The sequence below is a fragment of the Grammomys surdaster genome, unplaced genomic scaffold (genome assembly GCF_004785775.1).
Source record: "Grammomys surdaster isolate TR1022 unplaced genomic scaffold, NIH_TR_1.0 125973, whole genome shotgun sequence".
NCBI lineage: Eukaryota > Metazoa > Chordata > Mammalia > Rodentia > Muridae > Grammomys > Grammomys surdaster.
In genome coordinates this window covers 719684-732496 of record NW_021620790.1, presented here as the reverse complement: position 1 = coordinate 732496, position 12813 = coordinate 719684, and the positions used below count along the sequence as shown (strand labels likewise).

At 39.7% G+C, this 12813-nt stretch overlaps 1 protein-coding gene across 1 annotated transcript in view; it reads left to right on the top strand.

The window, feature by feature from the left end:
- LOC114609463 (contactin-associated protein like 5-2) overlaps positions 1–12813 on the top strand; it is a 737464-nt gene that overhangs the window by 173978 nt on the left and 550673 nt on the right. The window contains exon 3 of the mRNA XM_028753828.1: positions 7437–7630. Within this exon, the coding sequence (XP_028609661.1) occupies positions 7437–7630 (194 nt within the window). The remainder of the gene's footprint in view (positions 1–7436; positions 7631–12813) is intronic.

The following is a 12813-nucleotide window of genomic DNA, read 5'->3' as shown; positions in this document are numbered from 1 at the left end:
GCAGCTTAGGCTGACCTTGAATTTGTGACCATGCTCCTCCCTCGGCCTCTTGAGAGCTGGGATTACAGGCCTAAAAAGAATCCCCAGATATGAGATAAAGACTTAAACAGTAATATCAATAAGATGTTCTTTCAAATGACTAAGATTGCACATCTTCGTTTTCATTCCAAAGATTTAAACAGTAATATCAATAAGATGTTCTTTCAAATGACTAAGATTTCACATCTTCGTTTTCATTCCAAAGATATTGATCAAGTGAAACGTTTTTATTGTATATGCCCCAAATCAGGAATAATGTCTTACTCTGATATTAAATTTTCTAAACTGTTTTACTTATGGATACAACTTAATAATTATAAATAGAACAAATAAGTACTAAATAATACATTAAAATCCATTGAAAGATTCCCAAGCCTGAGCAATAGGTGTCAGTTTGTATATACATGTACTAAATTGAAATGAAGCTAAGGATCTAGTCACTATATCAAGAAAAGTCTAGAGCAACTGTTTTTGATAGAACCTTCTGCAAGTTCAGAAAAGTCTTACTGTGACTAAGAATACAGTAGTCACTCACCACATAAAGCTATTGAGTACTGTAATTGGGAAATAGCTTATTTGGTAAGGTGTTTGTTTTGCAAACTTGAGCACATATCTTTGTTCCCCGGGGCACATGTAAAAAACTGAGTATGATAGAACATACATATAATCCCAGAATTGGAGAAGCAAAGACAGGAATAATCCTGGTGCTTACTGGCTACTAGGCTAGACAAATTGATGAACTACAGACCAATGAAAGACTCTGTTCCAAAAACAAGATAAACAGCTCTTAGAAATGATGAAAAACATTGTAATATTAACCTGTGATCTTCATACAGGTATGCATAAAAATATACCTGTACATACAGACATATACACAGACACAGACACACACACATACACATACACACATACACACACACACAGAGAGGGAGAGAGAGGGGGGGGAGAGAAAACTACTGTGTATAGGGACATAGCATATTTCATCAAAGAAGTCCAGTCATTTAATTTAATTTGAATGTAGGTATCCAGTATCATATTGGGCCATTAATACATCTTCCAGCTTTTAACTGCATGAACACTGAACAAAGTATATAAATGACTGGCTGTTTTATGTTTGTATGAAGCAATTCTGCATCAGGAAAAGATACCAATGTGAGGCATTCTCACTTAGAATTTAAATGGAGACATTCTTAGCATCAGTGGACTCCTGGTCACCTCATTATTTCATGAGTAACCCCAGGTCTCAGAATCAGACAAATGGGTATTTACAGTCTACGATGTCCTTGATAGCTCCATTCTTCCAAAAGTGAAAAACCTTGGTATGGAGCTCTATAGTGAGCACTGAGGCAGACTGTCCTTTGGGGTGGTAAATTTCCTAGTAGAGGTATTAATGCTATATACAGACAGCAGGGTGGTAGAACTCTGAGAGAGTTCAAGCCCACCTAGAAAACCAGGTGTTCTTTCTTACAGGTTTCAGATGAAAGAGGGAGATTCCCATGATGTGGTTGCTCTGTATTCCACAGCACACCCTGAAGCCAAGGCATGTCTGCATACCTAACTAGGCAGCAGGAAGAAGTGAAGAGTCCTATATTACAGGAAATAAACCAGACAGCTCGGTGCATGTGGTAGAAGTGGGCAGGAGGCTCACAACTAGTAAAAGTACTCATTAATTACCATCAGCTCTCTGATATACCAAAGCTGAGTAGCTGATCCCTATAAACACCCTGAAGGAACTGAGACTTAAGTTAGAATCCTGGCTAGGCTTCTGAATCCTGGTACCTGGAGGTGCTCTTAAAGGGTTAAAGACTCACGCATGGACTTAAGATATGTTTCTTGCCTTTTTCTTCCCAGATGCTATGAGAAAGAGGCTGCTGCTGGTGGCAATAGCTGTTTATTCCCTAACCCCACACTTGACAGAAACTCTTCACTGAAGGACATCACAGCTTAGAAAACAGTACATGACTTCAGTATACAGCCTGTTCTCACAGTTTGGCTCCCTGTCAGGGAATATTCAGAGGCAAAGAACATCCCAACAAAACAGCTCCTCACCAAGGCTACAACTTTTACTCTTTGCTCAATGATGCCTTTGACTTTGCCCATCTTCATGCATTTCTTAATCACTTCCTGTCAGAGTCAGTCTTCAATTCCCCCAACTTCTTCCCACTATGCTGTGATGACTGTGGGCAACCCCTGTGATGCCAGAACTGACATCTCATTTACACCCAGATACAGCGCTCTGTAAGAAAGGGCTGTCTTTCCCACAGTTTCTTCACATTCACTCATCTCCTGGTGTCATGTATGAATGAATTATTTGCTTTGAAGTCTTGGTTTTGTAGTTGATATGAAGGTGACCTAAAGTAACAGGAATCCAAAAAGATTCTCCCAACATTGCACCAGTGGCACACATCTCTTGAATACAATTGGGTCTGATTAAGATACAAAGGTGGCCCTCCTCTCCAAGAATCTTCTGTTATGAATCCTTTTGCTTTTCTTTGCAAATTTGTCTCAATCATCCCCACCCCAGGATTCCTTAAAATTTTTAAAATTAAATCTATATCCTATCTATATCAATGTCTATGTCTCTATATATCCCCATATCTGTGTGTGTACATGACACTTATTTGCAGAAGCCAGAATAGAGAATGGGTTCCCATAGACCCAGATTTACCAACAGTTGTGAGCTTGCCTGATGTAGGTGCTAGGAACCCACATTGAGTCCTCCAGAAAAGTAGTAACTAAGCCATCTTTTTAGTTTCATCCTATAGAATTTTATTCTTTTTGAAAATCACATTGAGTATTTGTTGAAGTTACTATTTTGTTTTCTTCTTGGACCTTGTTAGCCCTTAAACTTGAACTTTGGTAAATGAGTAACAGTCACCTGTAATACTGTACATGCCTGGTGCCACAAGAAATGTATATATGTTTCATCCAATTGTATGCCAGCCATAAGAGTCTTGGCTCAGTATAGATCCTGCTTCACGTGGGTGAGAGTGTTCTACAAAGAAGAGGAGTTGTACTGGTAAATCTTGCAGATGCAGGCACACGTGAGCATGTTATTACTCTTAAACACATGATGCAGTGTTACATTCATAGAAGAGCCACTCATGAGTGTAAAGTATGTATGTTTATGTGTGTGTGTATGTCAAAGGACAATCTCCTGTCATTTTCAGACATTACCTACCTTACTACTAGTACTACTACTACTACTATTTATTATTATTATTATTGTTGTAACTCTCAGTAGTAGTAGTAGTAGTAACAGCAAGAACAATAACAACAATATTAATAATTGGAGACAGCTTTCACAATGACCTAAAACTTCTGAAACTCACAAATTTAGCTTGTCAGTGAGCTTCAGCCTGAGTGTTCTACTTGTCTCCTACTTCCTAAAACTAGGATAAAATCTATGTAGCATTATGTTCTGCATGTTAATATGGATGGTTTGGGTTTGAACGCAAGTTTTATGTTTGCAAGGCAAATTATGACTGTATTGAATGAGCTAGCTTACCAGCTCCGAGTTTTCTGTGTTTACTTATTACAATGTTTTACTCACTTAGTAGACCTGTCCATAAAACAATTTTGAATCTTGGCTTACAGGGCTGCCAAGTGTATCATAACTAAGACTACAGCTTATTTTTCCTGCTATCTCCTCCTTCATTTGTGGAAAAGTTTTTGCTGTTCGTAGACTTCTGTGTTATGTGTGGGGAGACACGATCCTGAAAATTAATTATAAGATTTATTTTAGTGTTAAAAAGAGTCAAGAGCTGGAGGAATAGATAAGTTTTTAAAGCTTATTACAGAAGTATGGAGTCTTCTGTTAGAATGCTCAGCATCATGAAAGAGCCAGACCTGGCTGCCCCAGAGATGAGAGAGTCTGCAACTAGGCTCAAGTGACACTAAGTGACTTTGCCCCCAAGTTATTTCAGATTGGTAAGTAATGATGCTGACAGCCAATATCTGGGCAGAAGAAACATATGTTGAGTTTGGGATTCCTGGACTCGGGGTCAAAGGAAAACAACCGGGGGCAGAAAAGAGTGGAGAAAGGAAAAATCCACCATGGGTTAGATGAGTCATATGGCCATATGGATTGGCTAAATGGAGTTAAGAGCAGCCCAGACAAAGCATCACAAATTATATAATGTGATTATTAGCTGGGAAATAGACATAATAGCATAGAGGATAGATAATTGCCCAGTTCTGCTGATTAAGGCTTATTGTAAATATAAAGGTGTGCGAATATTTTACCTGGTAAATAGAGAGAAAAAGGTTGGTAAAAGCCCTGGACAAACATTAAATATTTCTACAACAAGACCTGGATGTTAACAATTACAGCACTGGGAAGGCAAATAAAAGTTATACTTCGTTGTCCATTGTCCAGTGTAGTTAAATCATTTACTCCCAGTGTTTGAGTTTGCTTTCTGGTTCTATGATAAAACACTGATCAAAAGCAGCTTAGATGAAGAAACGTTTTCTATGGCTTACACTTGCAAATCACTTCCATCTCTGAGAGAATTCAGGGCAGGAACTCAAGCAGGAACCTGGAGGCTGAAAACATAGAACACCGCACTTTGCTGGCTTAATCACCGGCTTCTACTTTGCTAGCTTCCTTATAAAACACAATATCTTCTGTCAAGGGAAGGGAGTTTTCTATTGTAAATCTGGTCCTCCAAATCAATTAATAATCAGGATCACCCCTACAGGCTTAGCTAAGGAATCGCTCAATTGATGAGAGCCTAGATGGATCTAGGCTATGTTAGATTGAAATTCAGTAGGACATCAGGGAGATAACCTACCTCAAAAACAATAAAGAGTGCAATACAGATAGACAGTAGGCGCTAGACTCTGACTTTCACACATATATGCACAAGAACCCGAAGCATATATGCACATGGATACAAGCACTCACCTGGCTATATATGTGCATCGTAGACATATGAAATGAAACAATAAAATAAAATAAGCCAATTTATGCTTAAAACCTATTATGGGTGAAAGTAATGGATGTCATACCTAACTATTTCAGCCGCCCTTGTACAGATGGAGCCTATTTTGGACTGCCTGTTATTAACTTCTCTGAAAAATATTCACTGTGTTCCATTTCCAAGGTGCGACATCCACCAATTTTCATTTCCATTTTTGAGCTGGAAAAGAAAAATAGGTAGAAATGGAGAGAGTTCTAACTTTCTCATGAGTTTTTCTGTTTCAGAATTGGAATCTACCCAGCCTGCATTCAACCTGGCTATCAGCAAGGTGGCATAAAAGGTTAAGAGAGAGATTTTCCAAGCTAGTAAGACAGAGTTTCTTTGTTTTATTTAAAGTTTGATTATAGTTCTATATACAAGTAGTTTGTACATGCTTACAATTTTCAATCACGCTTAAAATATGCAGCATAAATCTGAAGTCAGACAAATGGAGTTAAAGTATCTAGTTACACTCTTAACACTGGTGCTAAGCCTGGTTTATTCCCTGACACATGGGTATCAAAATAGCATTCCTAGGAATTTGGGAATAGATCAGTGGGTAAAGGTACTTGCTCTCAGGCTGAATAACCTAAGTGCAATCCACATGATCTACATGATGGAAGGATAGAATAAATTCCCACAGCTATTCTCCTGTGGGTCTGTGTCTCGTGCATAGGAGTGGGTCCTGGTGGGCTGAGTTGTTGGTTCCTTGTGTCTGCCGCCCCAGGAGGCTGGAACTGTGGGTCAGAAATTCGACTGAGTTCACTCCACATGGAGCCATGCAGAAGCCACAGAGCTCCACTCAGGGCAGTGTGGGGAGATCGCAGTCTAAGGTCTCACAGGGTCAGAGCTCTTGAGTTGGGAACCCCCAGGGAAGAAGGCAACTGGGATTCAGCTTATCTCACGCTCTTGGGCTCCCAGACACAACTGAGAGACCATGGAAGAGTTGCAACTGGGGAGTGGGGCTGAAGGGGCTGAGGGGGGTGCGGGGGGGCGTATAGGCTAGAGCAATCCGCAGCCGAAAAGGGTGGAGGGGGAGAAGATGAGCTCCAGTGTCCTGCGGGGGAAATGAGACTCTTGGTCACCACTACTTGCTTGGCTGGGTCATGCCTGGGTATGGCGGGAGATTAGACTGCGGCTGTAGATAATGCCCGAAGACAATCCCCCGTATCCTACAGGTTTTAAGATCAGAAAAATTTCTGCCTTCTGTCTCCTAGTTTCTGAAGCAATATATTTAGTCCCATGCAGTAAGAGACTGTGTAGTGGGAACCAGAATCCAGAGTGTCCCTGAGCTACTAAGTTGGGTCTGAGTGAATGTTCAGTGGAGACCAGAAATAGAAAGTCCCTGAGTAAATTCTCTTCCATTTGGTGGGAGGTAAATGAGAGCATCAGGAGAATGTGCATGCAAATTTAAGGAAATGGTAAATTTATTTCTCTATATTTAGTAGCACTTTTCCATCCAATTCTCAGTAAAGGGGCTAGCAAGATGGTTGATTTTTGCCATACACTTGTCCATCTCATAAGACACTGCAATATCCCTCACCCTAGGTTCCAGAGTACTTGAGCATTAAGCAGTCATTAAAAGTTTATACTGATTTACTTTTTCTTACTTAAGCTGGAGGCAAAAATCTTAAGGCATGGGTTTTCCAATTCCAAGAAAATAAATATTGATTGTTTACAAACTTCTAATTTCATGATTATTCTAGGAACCAAGCAGCTGTTGCAAAGCCCTTATAAGTAGAATGGGTTATACATGAAATGTGCCAGACTTCCGACTTCCTCATGTACTGGAGCTGCATATATATCATTTCCTCTTCTGTTCCTTGCACACGGGTGATTACTGAACTTTCTGCTTCCCACTTTTCCAGGCTTGGTTACTGTGGCCTGAAGTTTCAGCATTACTGTCTGTCTTCAAAAAGCCTTTCTAAGCACCTGCTAGGGCAATTTGTCTCCTGTGTCAGCATTGAAACTTCTGTCTTTCTCTTGTGAAGGTTCCTCACAGGCTTTCTATGAACCTTCCTTTTCCGTTTACCAAGCATTATCTTGGAGATATTATATTCATGGAGAATAAATACAAAAGTAATAAATGGGGCCCATGGAATTCTTAATGAATGCCTTCTTTAAACCCTGTATCCACACTGAGATATGAGTCCCCTAATAGGTTCGTAGTACAGATTTAGACAGAGAAAGGAAAAATGGAGCTAAAGAGAGAAGAATGGTAGCAGGAAAGAAGGAGGAAGGAAGTTGGAACCATGAACACTGCCCTTTTCATGGATCTGGTGCCTTGGGATATAAGCTAGAAAATTGGATCTGAAAGTACTAAAAGTTTAAATTTGGAGACAGAAACTGTGACATAATTGAACATAGGTTCATTGATCATAAGAAATGGTGACTTTCTTAGACATTATTACAAGTCTCTCTTTCATCATATTCCAGGAACTGGTGGTTGGTCTCCAACAGATTCCAGTGCCCATCAGTGGCTGCAGTTGGACCTGGGAAGCAGAGTAGAGATTACAGCAGTGGCCACACAGGGAAGATATGGGAGCTCTGACTGGGTGACAAGTTATCGCCTGATGTTCAGCGACACAGGGCACAACTGGCAACGGTACACGCAGGAAAACAACATCTGGGTAGGAAATACTTTCCTCTTCCAGTGAATAAAGATGAGATGTGCTAATGCTAAGCAGAGTGTGTCTCTGCTATATTACTGTAACCAGACTATGAGGCCTAAATACTGTACTGTATCTATTCAGTAATAATGGGATCACATCTAGGCCCTGGTTCAAGTGTAGCTCTGTTTCAAGGGAAATTGGACTACCCGCTCTAGAGAGGTTGGTGTGTTACTCCCTTTCTTGAAATTTCAGTGGTTTTAAACACAGAATATGTTATATCATCTATAAAAATAGAAAAACATGATAACAAAAATATGATTGTCAGTAAGGTTGTATCATTGGCTATCTTACTTTCTTATGTTCATTGTACAGTGGTAAAAAAGCCAAATAAGTGAGAAATGGCTCATTTTGGCTTAAGGTTCAAGTTTACATTCCATCTTGGCAGGGAATTCTCTGTTGTAGATTAATGTAGCTGGTCACATGGCATTCATAATCAGAAGGAACAATGAATGTTATGCCTGTGCTCAATTCTCTTATTTAGTCCAGGATGGTAGCCAGGGAATGCTGCCACCCACAGTGGGCAAATGCTCCCATTTAAATTAGCACAGTCAAGACATGCTCAGAGGCTCATCTCTCAGCTGATTCTAGATTTTGTCAAATTGACATTCATCATCATATTGGCTGAGGATATATCTGCATATATATCAGACACCTTTTCATAACTTGCCTAAATAACTCAACTATGTCACTTGTCCAACATTGCTATGTGTAGGATTATACCTGAGGAATCTGTACTCTATTCTGAGTGTGTTGTGTAGCCAACCACCATCCAAAGTTCTAAAAGCATTCAAATATATATGACAATGTTTAGATTTATCCTGCTCCTTCCTGGAACTATGAGTAATTATCAGTTTGGAGGTAATACAGATGTTCTAAGTCATAAAACAGATCTTTCTTCCCTGCTGCAGCTCCACGTTTGTGAACCTTGTGTAAGTAAAAGTTGTCAGGAATTTGGAGCTTGGGAAAAAGGCTCATCAGGCAAAGTACTTACTTTCAAAGGACAAGGACTGGAATTCAGATCCCTGGAACCAATCAAAAAGCTAGGTAGATGTAATGACATCCTTAAAGTTTCCTAAAGCAAACTGGCTAGCAAAACTAGACAGAAAGACAATAGATACTGCCTAAATGGATAATGAGTGATAGAGGAAAAAGATCCCTGAAGCCAGTCACAGGCATCCATGCACAAGGACACACCTGTGTGAACTTGTATGCATACAGGAACATATATACATATATTAAAAAAAAGAAAAGAAGAGGAGAGGAGAGGAGAGGAAGGAAGAAAAAAGAAAGAAAGAGAGAAAGAAAGAAAGAAAGAAAGAAAGAAAGAAAGAAAGAAAGAAAGGAAGAAGGGGGTTAATGCGTTAATGCTTTGGAAAAAATAACATGTAAACAATGCTCCTTTTTAGTTTAGGAGGAAAACAAGACCACAAATTTCTTCTAAAGGAACACTATACATACATACATATATATATATATGATGGTGATGATGGATAGCAGTCTTTTCCCTCTCAGAACCTCTTTGGCGGCAGCCTTGATTTCACCTACTACATCTTTCAGTATTAACCCAACCTTGTTGAAGAGAATGTGCTTTAGCTGCAGTGATATTTGCTGAAGATTTTTTTTTATTGGATGTTTTATTTGCATTTCATATGTTGTCCCCTTACCCCATCCCCCACCCACCCAGGAACCCCCTACCCCCTCACCCCTCCTGCTTCTTCTCTGTGGATGTAACCCCTACCTACCCCCCCCACTTTCACCTCCCCACCCTCAAATTTCCTCCCCCTGGGGCATCCAGCCTTCATGAGGTCAAGGATCTCTACTTCCACCTATGCCCAGCAGGACCCTCCACACTTTCGCATTCAGCTGAAGCCCTGGATCCCTCCCTAAGTGCCCCCAGGCTGGTGGTTTAGACCCTGGAAGCTGTGGTTGGTTGGGATTGTTGCTTTCCTCATGGGGCCACAAACCCTTTCAGCTCCAATGGCCTTCACTCTAACTCCTCCATTGGGAACCCCATTATCAGTTCAATGGCTAGTTGTGAGCATCTCCCTCTGAATATGTCAGACCCTTGAAGACCTCTGAGGAGACATCCATATCAGGCTCTTATCAGCTGCACTTCCTGACTTCCAATCAGCATCTACCTTTGGTGACTGCACATGGGATGGATACTCAGGTGGAATGGTCTTCAGACAGCCCCTCCTTAAGTTTCTGTCCCTCACTTTGTCTCCATATTTGCTCCCTTGAGTATTTTGTTGCTCCTTCTAAGAAGGACCGAATCACCCCCATTTGGTCTTCCTTCTTCATGAGCTTCATGTGGCCTGTGAGTTGCACCTTGGGCATTTCAAGGTTCTGGGCTAATATCCAATAATCAGTGAGTGAATATCATATGTATTCTTTTGTGATTGGCTTATTTCACTCAAGATGATAATTTCCAGTTCCATGCATTTACCTAGAAAACTCTTGAATCCATTGCTTTTAATAGCTGAGTAATACTCCATTGTGTAAATATACCACATTTTTTTGAATCCATTCCTCACTTGAAGGACATCCTGGGTCTTTCCAGCTCCTGGCTATGATAAATAAGGCTGCTATGAACATAGTTGAGCATATGTCCTTGTTATATGTTTGAGCATCTTCTGAGTATATGCCTAGGAGTAGTATAGCTGGATCCTCAGGTAATGCTATGTCCAATTTTCTGAGGAACCGCCAGACTGATTTCCAAAGTGGTTGCACAATCTTACAGTCCCACCAACAATGGAGGAGTGTTCCTCTTTCTCCACACCCTCGCCAGCATCTACTATCACCTGAGTTTTTAATCTTAGCCATTCTGACTGATGTGAGATGGAATCTCAGGGTTGTTTTGATTTGCATTTCCCTGACGACTAAGGATACTGAACATTTCTTTAGGTGCTTCTTGGCCACTCGAGTTTCCTCCATTGAAAATTCTTTGTTAAGCTCTGTACCTCATCTTTTAATAGGGTTATTTGGTTGTCTGGAGTCTAATTTCTTGAGTTCTTTGTATATATTGGATATTAGCCCTCTATCAGATGTAGGATTGGTAAAGATCTTTTCCCAATTTGTTGGTTATCATTTTGTCCTTTTGACAGTGTGTCCTTTGCCTTACAGAAACTTTGCAATTTTAAGAAGTCCCATTTGTCAATTCTTGATCTTAGAGCATATGCCATTGGTGTTCTGTTCAGGAACTTTTCTCCTGTGCCCAAGTATTCAAGGCTCTTCCCCATCTTCTCTTCTATTAGTTTCAGTGTATCTGGTTTTATGTGGAGGTCCTTTATCCTCTTAGACTTGAGCTTTTTACAAGGAGACAAGAATGGATCAATTTTCATTCTTCCACATGTTGTCCTCCAGTTGAACCAGCACCATTTGTTGAAAATGCTGTCCTTTTTCCACTGGACAGTTTTAGCTCCTTTGTCAAAGGTCAAGTGACCATAGGTGTGTGGGTTCATTTCTGGGTCTTCAATTCTATTCCATTGATCTTCCTGCCTGTCTTTGTACCAATACCAAGTAGTTTTTATCACTATTTCTCTGTAGTACAGCTTGAGGTCAGGGATGGTGATTCCTCCAGAAGTTCTTTTATTGTTGAGAATAGTTTTTGCTATCCTCAGCTTTTTGTTATTCCAAAAGAACTGGAGAATTTCCTTTTCTAACTCTGTGAAGAATTGAGTTGGGATTTTAATGGGAATTGCATTGAATCTGTAGACTGCTTTTGGCAAGATGGCCATTTTTATTATATTGATCCTGCCAATCCATGAGCATGGGAGATTTTTCCATCTTCTGAGATCTTCTTTGATTTCTTTCTTCAGGGACTTGATGTTCTTGTCATAAAGGTCTTTCACTTGATTGGTTAGATTCACACCAAAGTATTTTATATTATTTGCAACTATTGCGAAGGGTGTCATTTCCCTAATTTCCTTTTCAGTCTGTTTATCTTTCATGTAGAGGAAGGCTACTGATTTGTTTGAGTTGATTTTATAACCAGCTGAAGATTTCTAATTGAGACCAGGAGTAAACTAAGCATTCCAGTTAGTTAGCAAACATGGAATACTGTATATGAGTGTCGCCATCTTTACTTGGGACCATTATGTTCTCAGCTGCAGTTTTCTCACTGGGCATTTGAAAATACCCTTTGAAGGCTCTTCTATTTTGTTTATCAATATTGACGTCCACATCATTTTTCTACAGACTTTTGCCTGCTTTGCTGTTGAGTGTAGAATAAGAAATAAGAAGTCTTCTGCCCAGTGAACAATTTTAAATTTTTATGTTGACTTTTGAGAAAAAATAATGGGTGTGGGGTTATTTATTTTCTCTAGAGGTTTCCATCAGGAGTAGTTGTTTTCAGACTGAGTTGCAGTTTTGGCTTATCTTATTTCAATGTTTAAAAAAAGATCCAAGTTTCATGATCTTCAGATCCAAGTGCCTTTCTCTCAGCATACATGGACCTCAGGATAACTCTTTCTGTGTTTGGGGACAATGAGCAAAAGGCTCTAAATCTTGTTTGAGATGTTGGTTTACTTGAGTTTCACATGTTTTTTCCATTCAAGGCAGGCAACCCCCTCTTCTACATCTATGGAAAACATAGCCTCCGTATACTAATTTTAGGAATAATTTTAGAGTGTTTAAAATAAACTGTGGAATCACAAAGGTTCTTTATTTCTACAGGATAGACATGGTCTATGGCCATGTTATGCTATCCCAAAAACCTTCAACAGCATTGAAATTGACCAGTGACCATTAGAACCATTACTCAAATTTAAGTTTCATTTCTAAGCACACTTGATTGTGAAGTTATGATTTGTTTAACCTAGTCTTTACATCTTATTTTATGAGTAAAGTATTCTAATTAAACATGGAATTCACTGATTTGCCTAGACTGCTATCCAGCAAGTACAAGATGTCATCTGTTTCGAATTGCTCAGAACTAAGGTTACAAGTGTATCACACCATGTCCACTTTTTTCTTTCTCTTCTCTTCTCTTCTCTTCTCTTCTCTTCTCTTCTCTTCTCTTCTCTTCTCTTCTCTTCTCTTCTCTTCTCTTCTCTTCTCTTCCTTTCTCTTCTCTTCTCTTCTCTTCTCTTCTCTTCTCTTCTCTTCTCTTCTCTTCTCTTCTCTTCTCTTCTCTTCTCTTC